Source organism: Gymnoscopelus microlampas (assembly GCF_963454915.1).
Source record: "Gymnoscopelus microlampas genome assembly, chromosome: 8".
NCBI classification, from domain to species: Eukaryota; Metazoa; Chordata; class Actinopteri; order Myctophiformes; family Myctophidae; genus Gymnoscopelus; species Gymnoscopelus microlampas.
Window position 1 is genome coordinate 39,722,817 of NC_139945.1, and position 17,239 is coordinate 39,740,055.

General features: G+C 42.0%; 1 protein-coding gene across 1 annotated transcript in view; it reads right to left on the reverse strand.

Moving 5' to 3' along the window:
- Positions 1 to 17,239, reverse strand: part of ift80 (intraflagellar transport 80 homolog (Chlamydomonas)) — a 58,730-nt gene extending 41,491 nt beyond the window's left edge. The window contains exons 1-6 of the mRNA XM_084064916.1: positions 17,019 to 17,239; positions 12,673 to 12,783; positions 12,401 to 12,469; positions 7,548 to 7,657; positions 2,738 to 2,827; positions 1,976 to 2,113 (exon numbers count right to left, since the gene is read on the reverse strand). Coding sequence (XP_083921042.1) covers positions 1,976 to 2,113; positions 2,738 to 2,827; positions 7,548 to 7,657; positions 12,401 to 12,428 — 366 coding nt within the window. The 5' untranslated portion in view covers positions 12,429 to 12,469; positions 12,673 to 12,783; positions 17,019 to 17,239. The remainder of the gene's footprint in view (positions 1 to 1,975; positions 2,114 to 2,737; positions 2,828 to 7,547; positions 7,658 to 12,400; positions 12,470 to 12,672; positions 12,784 to 17,018) is intronic.

Below are 17,239 nucleotides of genomic sequence, written 5' to 3' on the forward strand. Positions count from 1 at the left end.
GGGGGGGTTTCTTTCCCTGTGCTTTTTCTTTTTTTCTTTCCCTCCTCTTCTTGAGCAAGCCTCCCACGCCACACGACAGTATACACTGTCCCTGAGGGCTTAGGGAGGGGAAGGCAAACATAGGCTCCCCACCCCCGACACGCACACACACACACACACATTTGCAGCTAGGCATCAGCAGCAGCATCACACTGCCTTGACCTCACCAGGCCACAGCAAAGGATTGACTCCGACTGTGGCGCAATGACATAACAATGGAACAAACCAACAGCGTAAACAAACCCATAAGAGGGGGGGCGAAGGTGATTCAGTTCATTATAAAAAATAAAACAAGAGTCGTACTCAATCACGTCCGCGGGAGGTTGAAAGGCAGTCAAATTTTTGTTTTGTTTGTGCATACACTGAGAAAGAAATGGGTACACGTTGGCTTGATTTGAATGAAATTGCTCTCTACAAGTAAAGTGCTTTTAGATCCAAGTGTGGAATTTCTGATTAAAAACCTAATGGTCAATGTCGATAAGAAAAGGCAAAGCCAAGTCCTCTCTGTCTGCTTTGCTCTTAAAGTAAAGTCATGAGTGTTTGTGAAAATCAATACATGTAGCTATTCCGGTACCTACTGTATATATATTAATAAAACATCAAGTAGTGTGCAAACACGCACGAGCGGGCGCACACACGCACATGGACGCACACACACACAGCTTCTTACCCTTCAGTAGACATCTGTGTTGGCTCAGGGCTCTCGCCAGCCCATTTGTTTTAGTGCACCAGAAAAACGCCATTTGATCCTAATTAGATCAAAATGGAGCATGAAATGCCTGGTGATCAGTGCAGAGGAGCCCAACCCTGGCTGTTTGTTTTCATTACAACAGGTTTGATACAACAATACACTGACATCTCCATGTAAACTCAACAAGGGCCCTTAATGCCCCATTAGGGCAGAGTGGAGACCCAGCCATATTGTTTCTGGCCAAACGTTCAGCAATAATAAAACAACAATTACCATCCATTATTCTCTCGTTTCCCCCTCTCATTACAAGTGCAGTTACCATAAGCCGACAGGTAACGCTAACATGTGGCCTTTGGACTAATGCGGTTTACAGAGACCCATGCATATCTATACTGAACAAGACTTAATAGTGTATCATATATAGTATTTCATCGTGGTGAATTGCCTTTGCCAGCAACACAGTACAAGGATATACAACAGATAGCTGATGAGTGATGACCAATCTGGGAATCCACTCGGTTGTCTGTGATGAGAGATTAGCTGATTACAAAATAAAAAATAGGGAATAATCCTATGTAGGGAACAGACATTTTCTTTGAAGGTTATTTCTGTTGTGTCTCCGACCTTCATTCTTACCTTGCCTCTGTGGAGCTTTCTCTCTGCTGTAGATTAAAATAGAAATCAGGCTACTTCCCCAATGTTTTTTGCAGTAATTCAAAGAAATAGTTAGAGTATTCTTTTAGATGGTTGCTTCCATCCCAAGCCCATTCATGTTAATTGGTCAGCATGGGCCATCAGGTGGGTTTATATTGGGGCTGCAAGCTTTCTTGGTACACAGTAAAATAATTTAACTGAGAGTGTCCCTATTTTGAGGATAGTATAATAGTCAAAAATGTTAAAAGAAATACAAAAAAATAGCCAATCTACAAGCTCACAACATGATGCGACACATTGTGACAGTGTAGATTGGCTATTTTCGCTATTTGTTTGTTTGTTTTGAAATGATAAAATAGGGATTATGTGGTAAATTTAACTCCAAGAGCGCAGTTATGTACAAAGAGCACACTAGCCACTGAGCAAAACTCTTTGGCACACTGGTGATATTCCATTACACAGGAATAAGCAGCCCTTCTGTTTTCCACCGTGGGATCGCCGTGTTTTCAGCATGCTGAGCAACACTTTCAGCAAAAGCTCACAGAAAGAAATTAATAAACAGGAACATAATGTGCACAACCCAGTCCTTACCCCAGTCTTGTCACAGAGCCGCAAGGTGTTAAAGGAACCAACTGCAAAAACCTCGCCATCTGGAGCCCAAGACAGAGAGGTGACTGGATAGTCGTGAGGCGACGAGGAGTACAGCAGACGGCCATAACTGTCCCACACCTGAGCCAGGACACAAAGGCACCGATACAGAGTTTAACACCTCATTTGTGTCCAACAGTGAGAGTAGACATGGGCTGTAACGAAATCATTATATTTGTAATAAAATTATTATCTGCCGATTCATTTTCCAATTATTCGATTAACCACTTAAAACCCTATACTTCGTTTGCCTGGGGTCCCCAGGGGTCTATACTTTGCCCACTCCTTTTTTCCCCTCTATAACAAATGTCTTCGCCAAATATAGCCGATCTACAAGCTTGCAATGCGACACGTTGTGAGCTTGACAGTAAATTGGCTACATCTTCAGAATGTTCATCTATTACAACATGTCCGGAATAGGGACGCTAGGGTTCATGAGGTTAATATACTGTATGCTTTAAGATTAGACCATAAAACCATCCATGACACCATCACAAGTTACCTGATAAATGTTGCTACATAATACCCAGAAGTCAGAATTATACCGTTATTATAACCATAAATAACCCTAATTAATCCTAACCCTACAATGTGGCATGAAGACAATCATTCACACATTTTGAAGTGAAGTTGCCCAATTTGATGATTTTTCTGTTAATTGATTAATCATTCCACCCCTAGGGTGGCCTTAGAAATAGTGCTTACCTTGTATTTGCAGTCTTCTCCACCAGACAGTATGAGATCATTAACAGAGTTCCAATCCACTTTCAAAATGACTCCATCATGAGACTTCCACTGGATAAAGAGCGAGAGTAAGAGAGTAAGAGAGTGAGAGAAAAACAGATAGATGAGTGAGAGATCGAGCAGATGAAATGCCAGGGCAGCAAAGATAATAGAACAGACATTACTTTTCTCTTTTGGCTTCGCTACTCCAGCACCAATAAACAAAGAGAGGAAGAGAGAATGTGGTAGCAACGCAGATAAAGAGTTGACGTGTGAGTGACAGGGTGAGAGGAGGAGAAATCACGTCACAGACAGAGAGGACACCCGCTGTACTGTCACAGTATCCCACCTGCTGGATTGAAAGCTGATGCAAAAAGCTTCTGTACTTTTTGCAAGAACACGAACCACATATTAAAGTAAATACAAAAGACAACTGAAGAGTTTTATTCACTTCTCTCTACATACTTCTACTCTCTATCTACAAGCTCACAAAACGGCACATTGCGACACACTGTGAGCTTGTAGATCTGCTATTTTCGCTTCTTATTATGATAATGTGTGCCTATAACAACATGTCCAAAATAAAGGATGCCAGGTTGAAAATGTTTAATTTCAGTCAAGGACGTCTCTAGTAATGAAACACGGTGGCAAGCTCATCCATTCTTTCATTGTCCTGAAAGCAACTGTGTATTGTATATGTTCTTTTTCCTTGTGCGGGTGTATGAGACAAAGTGTGTGGGGGGCTCAGGGTGGGGATGGTATGCTTAAATGGGAGTCGTTTTTCAGGTCACGGGAGGTGGTATAAAAGGTGTATCATGGTCGTGTCCCCGCGGTGACCTGTGAGGGCGCGCCATGGTTGCTGGTTCTAATTAGTCCCAGCTATTAGACCAGTACAACACTAACACAGAGCAGAGGGCCTGTCGCCAACCTTAGACCTGATCAGCTGCCATTGGGCTCCGTTCTCCCGTCTGCTTATGCTCCACTCTCTATATTCTTACACTCCTTTTTCAGCGTGTGTGTGCACAAACATTTGTATATGTGAGAGTGAATGTGTGTGTGTGTGTGTGTGTGGGGGGGGGGGGGTAACAGAGGTCACAGGGGTGTAGTGGGGGTTCCTCCTTATACCAGCTGTTTCTCAGAGAGACTAATGGAGTTTCAGAGAGAGTGTGAGTGTGAGTGTGTGGTACACATTAAACCCGCACAATTCACCTGTATACAAGAACAAGAAAAATACTCAACGGTGTGCAAGGTCTTCAATCCAAGTTGAAGCCTTTCTGAACACATAAGCACTCGTGTTTTTGCACACACAGACAGATATTTTAATCCAAAACAGTTACATTTATCTGGCCAGTCAGATCAAACAAGAACTAATTCTCACTTACAAAGGCCTAAACAGTCAGTAAAAGTGTGAGGCATGAGGAGTGTGTGTACTGTGTAGGATAAATTGACTAACAAGCTAAGAGATCACACAAGACAGAAAGAGGACAACAAAATAGACTACTGAAGGAACAAATTAGAAAAATTACAATAGGCTCTGAGCATGACTGTAGTACTCTTTTCCAGAAGGTGGCATAGCTGTTTCCTGTTCCGGGTCAGTTTCAAATAGCTTCATTTGATTGGCAGAACAGACATAAGCAAGGCACATGGTGAAACACCATGCAGAAACTGCTAATGAAAGCACTAAGAGACTAGAAAAGTGTGCTCCTCGAGCACAGGTCTCCGCCAGGCCGGGTTGCCTACCCAGGGCCTGTAAACTTTGGTCATAGCCACGTGGAATGGGATCTGAAAAATCTAACTCATACATCTTGATCACATGACCCCAGAGATAATGTGTATCGATTTGTGTGAGTTTTGGACAAAAGCTGCAGGAGTAGTAGCAAAAAGTGTGTTTGGCAGAAAAAGTAATCTGGCACAAACGGGGTATATACATTGCGTCATGATTCAAGGAATCCAGGGGGAAAAAGATATTGATTGTACGACCTACGGTTCAAGAGTTGTAAGCCAAAACATGAGGTGGGCTGTTGCAGCGTCACCATGAGGAGATTTGAAAAATTTGGGATGGAGGTTCTTCCTTGGCTTGGTGGGAATGTGTGTCGTGTATGCGTGGCTTGTTTTCATAGACCTGGTTCCTTATTTCTCTCGCAGAATCTGGCAACACTGCTAGTGGCTCTCCATTGGCTCAAACCTGGTTCCTTATTTCTCTCGCAAAATCTGGCAACACTGCTAGTGGCTCCCCATTGGCTTAAAGCAGCGTTTCCCAACCGCGGCAGGCTGACCTTTTTTGGGCCGCGAAGGAATGCTAGGTGTTCCGTGTAAAATTTCAAATGAAAAAGAAAGAAATCAACCCCCTCCCCCAGAACAATAGATGCGTCGTGGGCTGCGGCTGCCTTGAGCCATTGGCTCATCGTCCGTCGCGGACACACATCCAGTGAATCGACCCTCACACATATAAATGCAAATGTGTGGCTTTGTCTTCATGGGACCATCACCTTTACTCAGGGGTGAAAGTGGGTCGGAACAGGCCGATACGGCCAGGAATTCCTGTTTACTTTTTCCACTAGGATTGACCTCTCCAATAGGATAGAGGCTCTCCTTTTGGTTTGTTTAGTAGATTTCATTCAAAGTTTCTACACAGTATAATATAGCAAAACGATTAACATGCCCGATATGGGCTTTATTGCGCCTTCAATTCGAGGTGCATTAGTTTACTGAAGGGTTTCTGTGTAACCTTTGTAGGTGTAATTTTTAGAGATGTGCACGAGTCTTATTTAGTGTATATGTCACAGGTAAATTGGCATTCCAGGGAAATTGGAAGGGGAGCGCTTGTTTTTAGGCGTGGGGCGGGGCTGCGAGGCGGGGCTTTGATGCGAGGACGACGACGACAACATGGATATACTTACATACCGGCCTCAATGGCGCACTTCGATAATCATTGGACTCCCCATCCACTACCACTGGGAGTCTGGGTTTGACTCCCACTTGGGACATTACTTTTTCAAACAATCGCGGGCTACTTTTTTTCGCCGATAAAGTATAGTTTTGGACCATGACGGAGGCGCGCCGACTCAGCAGACCTTGAGGCCAGGAAGGCGCGCCCGAGTGCCTCCAGGCGGGAGTGCCCGCGCCGACCGGCCGATGGTCTGCTAGTCGACTAAGCGCCGTCCGAGTTATGTACCGATAGGCACAGAATCGTAAATGATGTTGTGGGGACTGCGTTTGCCCCTCTATGGTTTGCCCCAACTGCCACTCACAGCACTAACATAGCCCGCCAGCCCCGCCCCCTCAGGCTCGCCCCCTTGTGCTTCAACTGCATGGAATAAGGCTGTTCGCGGGTGTGTGTGTGTGTGTGCGCGCGCGCAAAGTCTGTCTATAACTGGCCGATTTGAAAAAAACAAATGGGTGGAGATTCTTGGTCTACTGGGAGTGTGCATGCAAAGTTTCCCGCTGATCGGTCCAGCGGTGCTTGCAGCATGTTGTACAAAACGGTCCCCTCCAGCAAACTTTGAAAGCCAATCGTAGTCAATCAGAAAATAATACAAGAAATCAGACAGATACATCTTGATCACAAGACTACAGAGATAATGTGTACCAATTTGGGTGAGGTTTGGATAAAATCGGTAAGAGAAGTAGCAAAAACCACCGGCTTCGAATGCTATCAATGCATTGAATGGGAGATTATCACGTTTTATCAGACCATTGAATGGGCGAAGTAGGCGAGCTACCGTCTACCCCGCGATTTGTCAGACCATTCATTGGGCGTAATCAGGAGCTACTGACCTACCGACGGAGGCGGAGCAGTCCCCACAACAATATTTACGATTCTGTGCGTATCGGTACATAACTCGAACGGCGCTGAGTAGGCACAGGCGAGGGTCGCACCGCTCCGGGCGGCAACTCAGTCGCCTTAGCTCCTTCGGTGGCCCGTCGCGGGGCTCCACCTCGCCTGAGACTGCGCGCCTCCGTCATGGTCCGAAACCGAAACAAACAAAACCAAAACCGAAAGTAAACTATTTAAGTCATCTCCGTCGGTAGGTCAGTAGCTCCTGATTACGCCCAATGAATGGTCTGATAAATCGCGGGGTAGCCGGTAGGTCGCCTACTTCGCCCATTCAATGGTCTGATAGAACGTGATAATCTCCCATTCTATGCATTGATAGCATCCGAATCAGGTGCAAAAACTGTGTTTTGCAAAGAAAACGCAAAAAATGTGTTTAGCAAAAATCGGCCTCCTGGTGGCACTATAACAGGCCGATGTGAAAGATTTGGGGCAGACATTTTTCCTTGGCTTTTAGGGAGTGTGCGTGCACACCGATCGGTCCAAGGCAAAGTGTTAATCGGCCTGTTTAGCACTACCATGAGGCCGATTGGAAAATGAGTAGCGATTTGCGTGATGTTTGGATAAAATATGTAGGAGTAATACAAAAAAAAATGTTTGCAACAATCTGCCTCCTGGCGGCGCATTAACAGGCTGATGTGAAATTGGGGCAGAGGTTCTGCTCTGGCCTCCAGGAAGTGGGCGTGCACAGTTTCACACATCGATCCAACGGTGCCGGAGATTAGATGTTCACAGACGGACACACACACACACACACACACAAGGACGGACGGATGGATGGACGGACAGACGCACAACGGCGAAAACAAGTCTTCGGCCTGGCGGAGACAATAATATCCAATATTGTATTTATGACAAACACTGACAGTGTGTACTGTATGTCACACATTTTTGTTAAAAGTTTTGTTTAATGGACAAGCCAAACACAGGCCCACATGCACACACAAACGAGTGTACCTGTATGACTTTAGCACTGGGCTGCAGGGGCTTGATGACCAGCTGCCTGCCTGATGTGTAGAGGATTCTGTCTGAGTCTGGACCCCAGGCAACAGAATACACAGGGGAACCTGAAACACACACACATAAAGCCAAACGTATATTATTCTCAACTTGAGATCAACCAGTAGGCTTTTATTATACAATTTAATTCAATTACTATAATACGTTTGACACAGCCTTGAGACGCCTTTAATCAGAAGGATTAAATTGTGTTCCCTTTCTTTCCCCAGCCATGTATAGGTGCATAGAATGTGAACGGAACCTTGAGTGTTTGCCACTGCTACGTTCCTCTCTCATCTCCACGCCATTGTTTCCTCAGAAAACTCAAACCCGTTCAACTTGCAGGAAAGGCACTTTGCTTACAGTGCGTGCAGCGATCCTGCAAACTACCAGATACCAACAACATACCAAGACAGCTGAGCAAAACGAAAAAGTGGTGTACACCGACTGTGTGATGTGCGTGTGTGTGTGTGTGTGTGTGTGTGTGTGTGTGTGTGCGTGTGTGTGTGTACACGTGTGCATGCATTCATGGAGGGGGTGGGGGTGGCGGCTGACATTTAACCCCACTCCAGGTGCATGTGGTTTGTCACAATTGCCAAGAGGTCACATGATCCAAAGCTGACAAAAGCAATGAGGGTTGAGACAAGCTCCCCTTTACTCTGTGTTCTCTCCCCTCTTCTTTATTTCCACCTCTCTTTTTACAGATGGGTCAGGGTTACATCATCATATTGAAGAACACAACAATGGTCCCAGCCGTACCGGTGGCTCCTCCTGTTGTGTGTATGTACACGCATATATGTGTGTGTTTGTTATGTGTGTGCGTTCGAATGTTAGCCATGGGTCCTGAAAATAAGCAGCACCTGCACTGATTTGTCTCCCATGGAGATGATGTGTCCACAGCTGCTCAGTGGCACCAGTAGAGTTTCCAGGTGTTTCACAAATCTGTGGGTCTGTTCAGCAGCCACTCAGCAGCTCTGTAAATAGCCGGCTGAGAAAAAGGAAAAAAGAAACTTCCTGCATATTGCGAGTGAACTGCTCTATCCCGTGCCAGGTTTTGCACAGCGCCAAAGGCACCAGTCATTCAGCAGGAGTGTGCCATCCATTTCACCCACTTTCACCCTCCTCTCTTTTTTTCTGTCCCACAACTGAAAAGAGACATTTAGCAACTCAACCAGCATGATGAATCAGTCAATAATATGTAAGCCATCTGCAATGCAAGTACTGGACAGAGAAATGTATCATTAGGAGTCTTTTTTTTATAGCCGTTAATAAAACTCTACTCCAATAAACCTTTGAAACTGTATGGCGCTTTTAATAAAAATGGAATTGCAGCAGTGACTCCACTTTTGGTTGTATACAGCAGCATTACTTCTTAATAGGTCCAGCACATACGCACTGCCAAGCTGGAGAGAATACAGTTTCTCCCTCTTGTCATTTTAAATTATCTGGCTTAGCTAAAATATCAGCCTCAATACAAAGGCAAATCTTTCAGATCTTTGGGCCAGTGTGCTATCATAAGACACATTCATGCACGGCATACACAAATGCTAAACCCATTTACACGTACAGATACAGTGACTTGTGCACTTATAAAAACATAACATTATTACAAAAGCTGAAAGAGGTCAATTGACATGTCTCAGGTTCTCTGCCATCTGGGGCCAAAAGTAGTCTGACGATGGAGTTAACATGGCTAGTCTCTAGGGCCATTATTCTGAGCTTGGCGCCACTTGGCGTCAACCAGGAGCCGAGTAAGCAGGGAAACTTCTGTGTCATGGCACCAGGAGCAGGGCTCACTGAATACACATGAACAAGATTGTAGTCCTACACGCCAAGTCCTCTTCCCTCTCATCAGGTCTCTACCTCTCGCACTACATTTCTCTCTCTCTCTCTCTCTCTCCCCCTGTCACAGTCTCATTCTGTCCCTTTCATCCAGCAAAGTGCTCTTTTTTAAGGGCCTTAATGAACAGTGCTGTGTGAGAGGCTGTAATTGGGGGTTGGCTTACTAAATGGCTGCCAGCCGATTGGTCACTTGGTGGCTGCATAGGTCTCCTTAAAGGGTAAGACCACTTTGGTAGAGGTTTGGGTTGTGTAGTTACCTTGCCATGATGTAACTCCAAAGGAGGGCAAGAAATCAAAAATAATTGCTCCATTGATTAGAAATTGATAATTCAAAATATGCTCCTCATTGACTTACATTGCACGGTAAAACAGCTCTAAAAGTCACTCTTTTAGCACAGAAATGAACCCAAACATAGCTGATTCAGACAATATAGAGCATCACCAAACCCAGTACTGTTTTTTTTTAAATAAAAATGTCAACTTCCTGTTGATTTTACTATTTGAAGATCTGGATCCGGATCCGCCGATCCAGTCCGGGTTTTCTACTTATTAAAGGGTCTACACCATGAATTTTAACTTTTTCTTCATTTTTGTGTGTTTTTGGTCTCCCCCACCCCTCTTCTGTTCCAAAAAATACCCGACTTCGAGCATGCAGGCTTTCATAGGCTATCTGTGGTTTTTATGTAAATTGGTCTGAAAACAGTCCGTCAGATTTGTTCCCCCTGCCTACGTCACGTCAGGGAACAATTCCTCCCGTTTTTCAGTTCCAACCAAAACATCAAAAAGCTCAATAGCGCCCGTGCCAAACAGGACAATGTGGTATTGTAGGTGAAAGTGCTTTATAAGCCAGAGAGAAGTTAGTTGGAATGAGTATATCTGAGGCTTGATTTAGGCTCAAACCTTTTGAAAAACGTTTGAGGGACATAAACAATATGATATTAAATATTATTATTATTTTTTAAATTCATGGTGTAGACCCTTTAAAAATGGCAAAATCAACAGGAAGTTGACATTTTTATTTAAAAAAAAACAGTACTGGGTTTGGTGATGTTCTATATTGTCTGAATCAACTTTGTTTGCGTTCGTTTCTGTGCTAAAAGAGTGACTTTGAGAGCTGTTTTACCGTACAATGTAAGTCAATGAGGAGCATATTTTGAATTATCAATTTCTAATCAATGGAGCAATTATTTTTTATTTCTTGCCCTCCTTTGGAGTTACATCATGGCAAGGTAACTACAAAACCCAAACCTCTACCAAAGTGGTCTTGCCCTTTAAGAAATTGCCTTATAAAGGTACTTACACACCGGGGGCGATTTTTTCATGCGAATAATACGTTTAAAAAAAAAACCTTGTGCAAGCTTCCACATCAGTTTTGCGGAGCGAAAAAGCGTATTTTATTTATTTGGACCGAGTCCGAATTTTGCGTATATTCGCACAATCGCCGGTGTGTAATGACCTTAAGTCTGCTGCCATCCAGTAACAGTGTGTGTGTGTGTGTGTGTGTGTGTGTGTGTGTGTGTGTGTGTGTGTGTGTGTGTGTGTGTGTGTGTGTGTGTGTGTGCGCGTACATCCACACTTAACATGATACTACTGATAACAGAATAATGACCCTTGAGCGTAACATCAGTACAAGTTAATGCAAACATATCTATAACTATTACCTAGCACAACAACTGCTAATCAACTGTGTGGAACTGTGTGAACTGGCCATCAGGAAGTTGGGGAATATTACCAGTGGGCCAGTGAATCTGTGGACCAGCCTCGTCTTATTGTTTTTGCTTTTGTTTGTTTGTTCTTCGGCAGACAACATTAAAGTAAATATACTGTACATACATGTATATGGTGCATCTATCTTGCTAACAGACAGATTAGGGAGGTGGGACCCCCTTCCTAATTGAACTTGCCTAGCACAATCACGATGCATGAGGTATGTGATCAAAATGTTTCCAGTGTTGTATTGGTTAGCAGTTACACAGAAATTGGTGACCTACTGAAGACTACGTCTCCAGTGGTCACTGTTACGCAATTTCAGCATGCATCAGGAGTAGAAATTCAATCGAGATGTTTCATCAGGAAATCAGGTTGGTTTTCATTTTACAGGCTCTGAATCTGATTAACTGACTCAAGCAACCACTGGGGTCACAATCACAGATTTTGATAATCCAAATGTGGCTCTCATGGGAATAAAATAAAAGCTCATGAGAACTCACTTTAGTGTTTTTTTTTAGAGACATCTAACTTGTGCATTAGTTTAGCTTTGCGCCACGTTGCGAGCTAGGGACCTGCTATTTTCACCCAAAATAATTATATATATGGAAATTATTGATTTTTTCACTTTTGATTTTTTGGGGAATTATTTTCTTTTTTGCAGTTTGTCCTATTAAATCTAATCCACGTTTTAAGGTATCCAGTCATTTTGACAAGCAGCACTTTAAGAATTACTGCACAACTTTAGGCTTAAGTTGCAGTAGTAGTACAGTACAGTAGTAGTAGTAGTACTTTAGTTACATTTAAGTACATCTATTACTTTGCATTATTACTTTAGGTAATAACTTTGCCACATGTTATATGATCTTCTTAACGAATTCCAACATGAAGTTGCTGATTAAATTGACAGCTAACTGATCATATGGCTGAATGTATTCACTACTTTATTATTTGTATATATAAAAGAAGAATCACAAATAAGAGGGCCACTGTAATTCAAATGTCCAGGCAGATTTTTGTTTCCAGTCTGCCCTCGAACACCAGCACCATTATTGTGTAAATCACACTAGAGGGCAGTGGTTGAGAGAGATGAATGAATGATCTCATCTCTCTAAATCTCAATTTTGTCAATAAGCATTTGACATAGGAAATACAAATACCTATGCAAAAAAAATAAAAACCTTAGAGCTTTTGAAAATAAAAATGCATTGTAATGCATCTAATTAAATCTTGTTCTTGGTTCTTAACGTGTTCGGTCTTACCTTGCTGGGCAAGTGTTGAGCGCAACATGCCACTTTTAGACCAGATCTTGATCTGTCCATCCTCTCCAGCTGTACATGTAGTGAAACAGAAGAAACAATTTTAACACATTCAATATAAGTACATTATATAAATACCCCATTTAAAGTTTAAAGTCAAACATGCACATAGGGGATTATTATATAGATACAGATGAAGAGATGCTGAGACCATCAGCTTAGTATGTCTGTGCACCGTGCTTGTGCGTGTGCGTGCGTGCGTGTGTGGTCATAACCTGTGATCAGAGCAGTTCCATCATGGTTCCATCTCCCAGCCAGAACAGCTCCTTTGTGTGCCTCCACACTCTTCTCAATGCGCCCGGTCTTGGAGGCCAGGTGGAACTTCCCTGCGGGGACAAGTCACAACTAAAAGACAAATCCATGGACAAAGCCTGGGTTGGGAGTGAACATGTACAGTATAATACATAAACTAAGTACAGGACCTCCTGACACTGTGATGGTGCTAATGAATATATGAAGCCACACTGAACAGATATGAAAAATTAGGGATGCAACAATCGATTATTTTCTCAGCAATTATTCTATCGATAAGATTTTCAATTCATCGAGAATCACATTTTTGTCTCCACCAGACCGCCATTTGGATTTTTTTTCAAAACCACACTTTTTGCTTCTACTCCAACAGATTTTGTCCACAACCATTCCGATTGGCTATGATCACTGTCTTCCAAAGTTTGCAGGCCCTGGGTAAGCGGCAACCCAGCCTGGCGGAGACCTGTGCTACGAAGAGCACACTTTTCGTTTGTTTTAAAAAGAATATATATATCAGCGAATCGATTAACCGTGTGTTATTTTAAACTTTGTTTTATGCTTTGTGAGCTTGTAGATCAGCTATTTTCACTATTTTCATTTTTTTTAATCAACATCTTTACAACTTTTCATGAATAATTACATGACAAAATTGAGATATTATAGAATGAAATCCAATACACTAGTTGGGGATGCTGGGCAAGCTCAAGTAGAAACAAGTAGTTGCTACACAGGCATGTACTCTGCTGTACATCATTTCAAACACAAAGTGCAAGAGTGAAAGCAATGGCCTTCTGCTGCTTCAATGACTGCAATTTCATATCTGCGAAAGACGAACCGCCATCAGGCATGGAGACAGTTATCAAAAACACTAGCCAACCATATACTTTGTGGCAGTGCATATTAAAAGAAATCTGAATGTTCTATATAATTTATGGCTGCCTAAAACTGCAAATCATCATGTTGCTGCTCTCTCCCATTTCTAAATGTGGACACCTCAACAAAAGTGAATGTCATCAACCCAGAAAAGCAGGTAGTGAATATTGTCGCTGTCGGGCAGAAACCTTGGATGTCCAAAAAAATATTTTCAGGAAATGGCAAATAGAGCCTGTGTTCCAATGTAATCATTAGTCAAATTCTCTCTTTAATACTTTTCATTTGTATAAATATTTGTAAAACCCAAAGACAGACTTAAACACTTTCACCCTGGCAACCCTATTTTGGGCGTGTAATTATAGGTGAAAATCTTCAAAACCTTTAAAAAATAGCAATGCATCGCATTGCGATCTTGTACATCTGCTAATTTTGTGCGACACTGTCATATTATTAAGTATAAAATAGGGCATTCATTTCTGAATTAAACAAATGAAGCCAGATGAAATATGGAGATACGAGTTTTCTTCACGATACTGACAACATAAAAGCTATATAGCTGGCTGAATGAAAAGAATGTACTGTATAAAACTACATGTTGTAATATGCAGTCCCTACTCCCTTCTGATACACAAAAGACAGTAATTGTGATTAAATATTATAAACAAAAATAAAATGATATACCCAAGAAGTGACTATTAAATTGCATATAGAGCACCGAAGTCTGACGTAATTTACACATCCTACCTGGTTTTCCACCCCATTCTGAATTCCGTCTTTAATATCGCGTCATATAAGAACTGTGTTCCAAAAATAAACAAATGATTGTTTTACTCTTATGGATATGAAGCATCAACTGACGGTGAGAAAACGATAATGTTACTTCCACCAAATTAGTTAAATTTTCGCCAGAAACAGACTGTATCAAATATAAGTGACTGACTATCATAAACGATACAGAGCCACCTCCCTGTCAATATCGCCGACACAGTTTGTTTATTTTTGGACCACAATTCTTATATGAGACGATTCTAAGATGACCCAATGTTATTCTCCATAGAGAAATTACTTTACGAACCAGGGGATGAACGAGTGACGTCAGGACTTCTGTACTCTATTGGAATTTGTGCATGTGTGAAACACTGGTGGCGCTTTTTCTGTTTTCACACCTTGTGACTATCAAAACCGTCACACTATGCAGTTTTGAAGATGTCAGTATGCTTATCATTTGACATGTCATTGCTGTTGGGTGGAAACCATGTATGTCCAAAGCCGTTGCTTTTTTATTAGAACATTTTAAAACATTTTTATACAGTGAAAATAGCTGATCTACAAGCTCACAAAGCGTTGCAGTGGGAAACGTTGTGAACTTGTATATCTGCTATTTTCACTACTTTTGTGTGTCACTCTTGACTTGTATGATGAAGTAGGGCAATAATTTATGAAAAATCATAAAAAGTTGAAATATGGAGATACAAGGTTTCTACCTGACAGCAATTATGTGTGTTTATCAATATATTAATGCATTATACTTCTATTAACAGTGCATGGGCATTATTTTCTCTTTGATTTATTGTTGTACATAAGCCACAATGACACATTCTCATGGCAAAATAAAACAAAGAGAGAGACGGAGAGAGCAAGAGATAAGCTGACAAATAGTTGCACCTATGATATCCTTCTACTTAATATTTTCATTTGGTCCCATTTGGTAGTTCACTTGCTTCATTCCTCTCAAAATCCCTTTAAGCTGACTAGCAATTTACACATCAAAAGCAGCTATGGAGGGAAATAAGAAAATACACTAAGTTAACAAAGTAGACCTGCTTATTTGGGATATTTTGGGGAATTATATTGCATAGTATGCATACAGTTTTTTAAATAGCCTATTCTAGTAGAAGAAATAGAAAATAGGACTGCTATATTATGCACTTCACCAACTCTTAAAAATACATTTTCTGGGTCAGTCAAGGGTAGCTCTCTGATCAAATGAGGTTATGGGAAACCACAATGTTAAGAGATTTCCCTCACCTGTTAAATCTACAGTGGTTGCCTGCAATCTTTTTGTCGTTTCATTCATACCCTTCTGAAGATGCTAAATGACAAAAGCATTTTGTCATTTGAGAAATGACAAAATGTCATTTCAAGATACAATGTGAGGAAAAAAACATGATATTTCATTTGAATATAAAGTACTTCTGTGTGAGTGCTACGGCTTTGCACTTGAACCCTAATACCCACTTTTCTGGGGGGAGATTTGCCAGAAATAGCAGATCTACAAGCTCACAGCGCGACACGTTCTGAGCTGGTAGATCTGCTATTTCTGGCAAGGTGATTTGGTTAGAAGGAAACAAGAGCAGACCAAGTAAAGTTGCAACTCACTCAGCAGGTCCAACAACAAAATCAATAACTTACGTTGTGACCATGGCAAACTGGTAATATTACCATTGTGTAACTACGAAGCAGTACAAAGTTGCAAAAGTAAATGGTAACAGAGGTTTCACTGCTCACTGGTCTGCCAGGGAAAATTGCTGCTTCAGTTTGTGGGTGTGTTTATGCAACCCTACACTGCCATTAGCATTGTGACCACACGTCCCCTGCCATCATGGTACATACACACTCAGTGTGTTTATATCTGATATAGGCCCAGGAGCCACAACAGGTCGTACAAACACATTTAACACAGACGTTGTTGCTAAGTGTCTTATCAGTGTAATGAATTCATGTAAAAAGTTTCTATCACTTTTGGATATCATGAAAAGTTCAATTATTTATCACAAGTAAGTATTTTCACTTCGGCGTAAGTGTTCTTTGATCCGATGATGAAATGCTGATTTCCGTTATCTTACAAAAAATACGGAGTTGTTCTCTCATTCTGTAAGATCAAATAAAAAGCTTTTCAATTCCATACTGAGGTTTCTTGAACTTTCAAGGCATTAAACCTGTATACTAAGTTGACCAGAGTGTCCCAGGGCTCTACTAGACTGCTTCTTTTTCCCCCTAGTCTAGGGAAGTATAGGGAAGCTAGGGTTCATGTACCTTGTAACTTTACATTGTTATTTTAAAGCATTGCTGCTGCATTAGACAGCACAGTATAAAGAGAAGTGAGCAAAGAGGAAATGGCATGCAACACAAATCCCGAGCTGGACAGCCTGGACTCAAACCACGGTATCACAATTATGTGTTAGGTACACCAAAATGTACTAAGGTGAGTGAAAGAGCAGCCAAACACTCGTGGCTCCAATGCAAAATATAAATGTATTAAAACAAACGATTTAACAGCATCGTCTTCAGCAGGGTACCAAAAGGGGCTTAGAATTTGTGTTCCTCCTTTTTATGTGGTCATTTGAATTTGATTTACTCATGTGTCTGATTGCTTTGTGGACTATAGCTAAATAATGAATTACTAAACTATGAATGACCTATCTTAAAGACTTGCCATCGGTGCTGGTGAGGACAAAGACCTCAGCCTGGGCCTGCTGCTTCTTTCCAGCCACAGTCTTGGGGAACCAATGCAGGTCGATGGGGTAGATGTCCTCTTGTAGCTTCACCACCACACTGGTCTCACTGGTCAACAGGTTCCACTTCAGGATGTGATGGTCCTCACTGCACGAGTACACCTCATCTGCTGTCGTCCAGCCAACACAACTCACCAGTTCC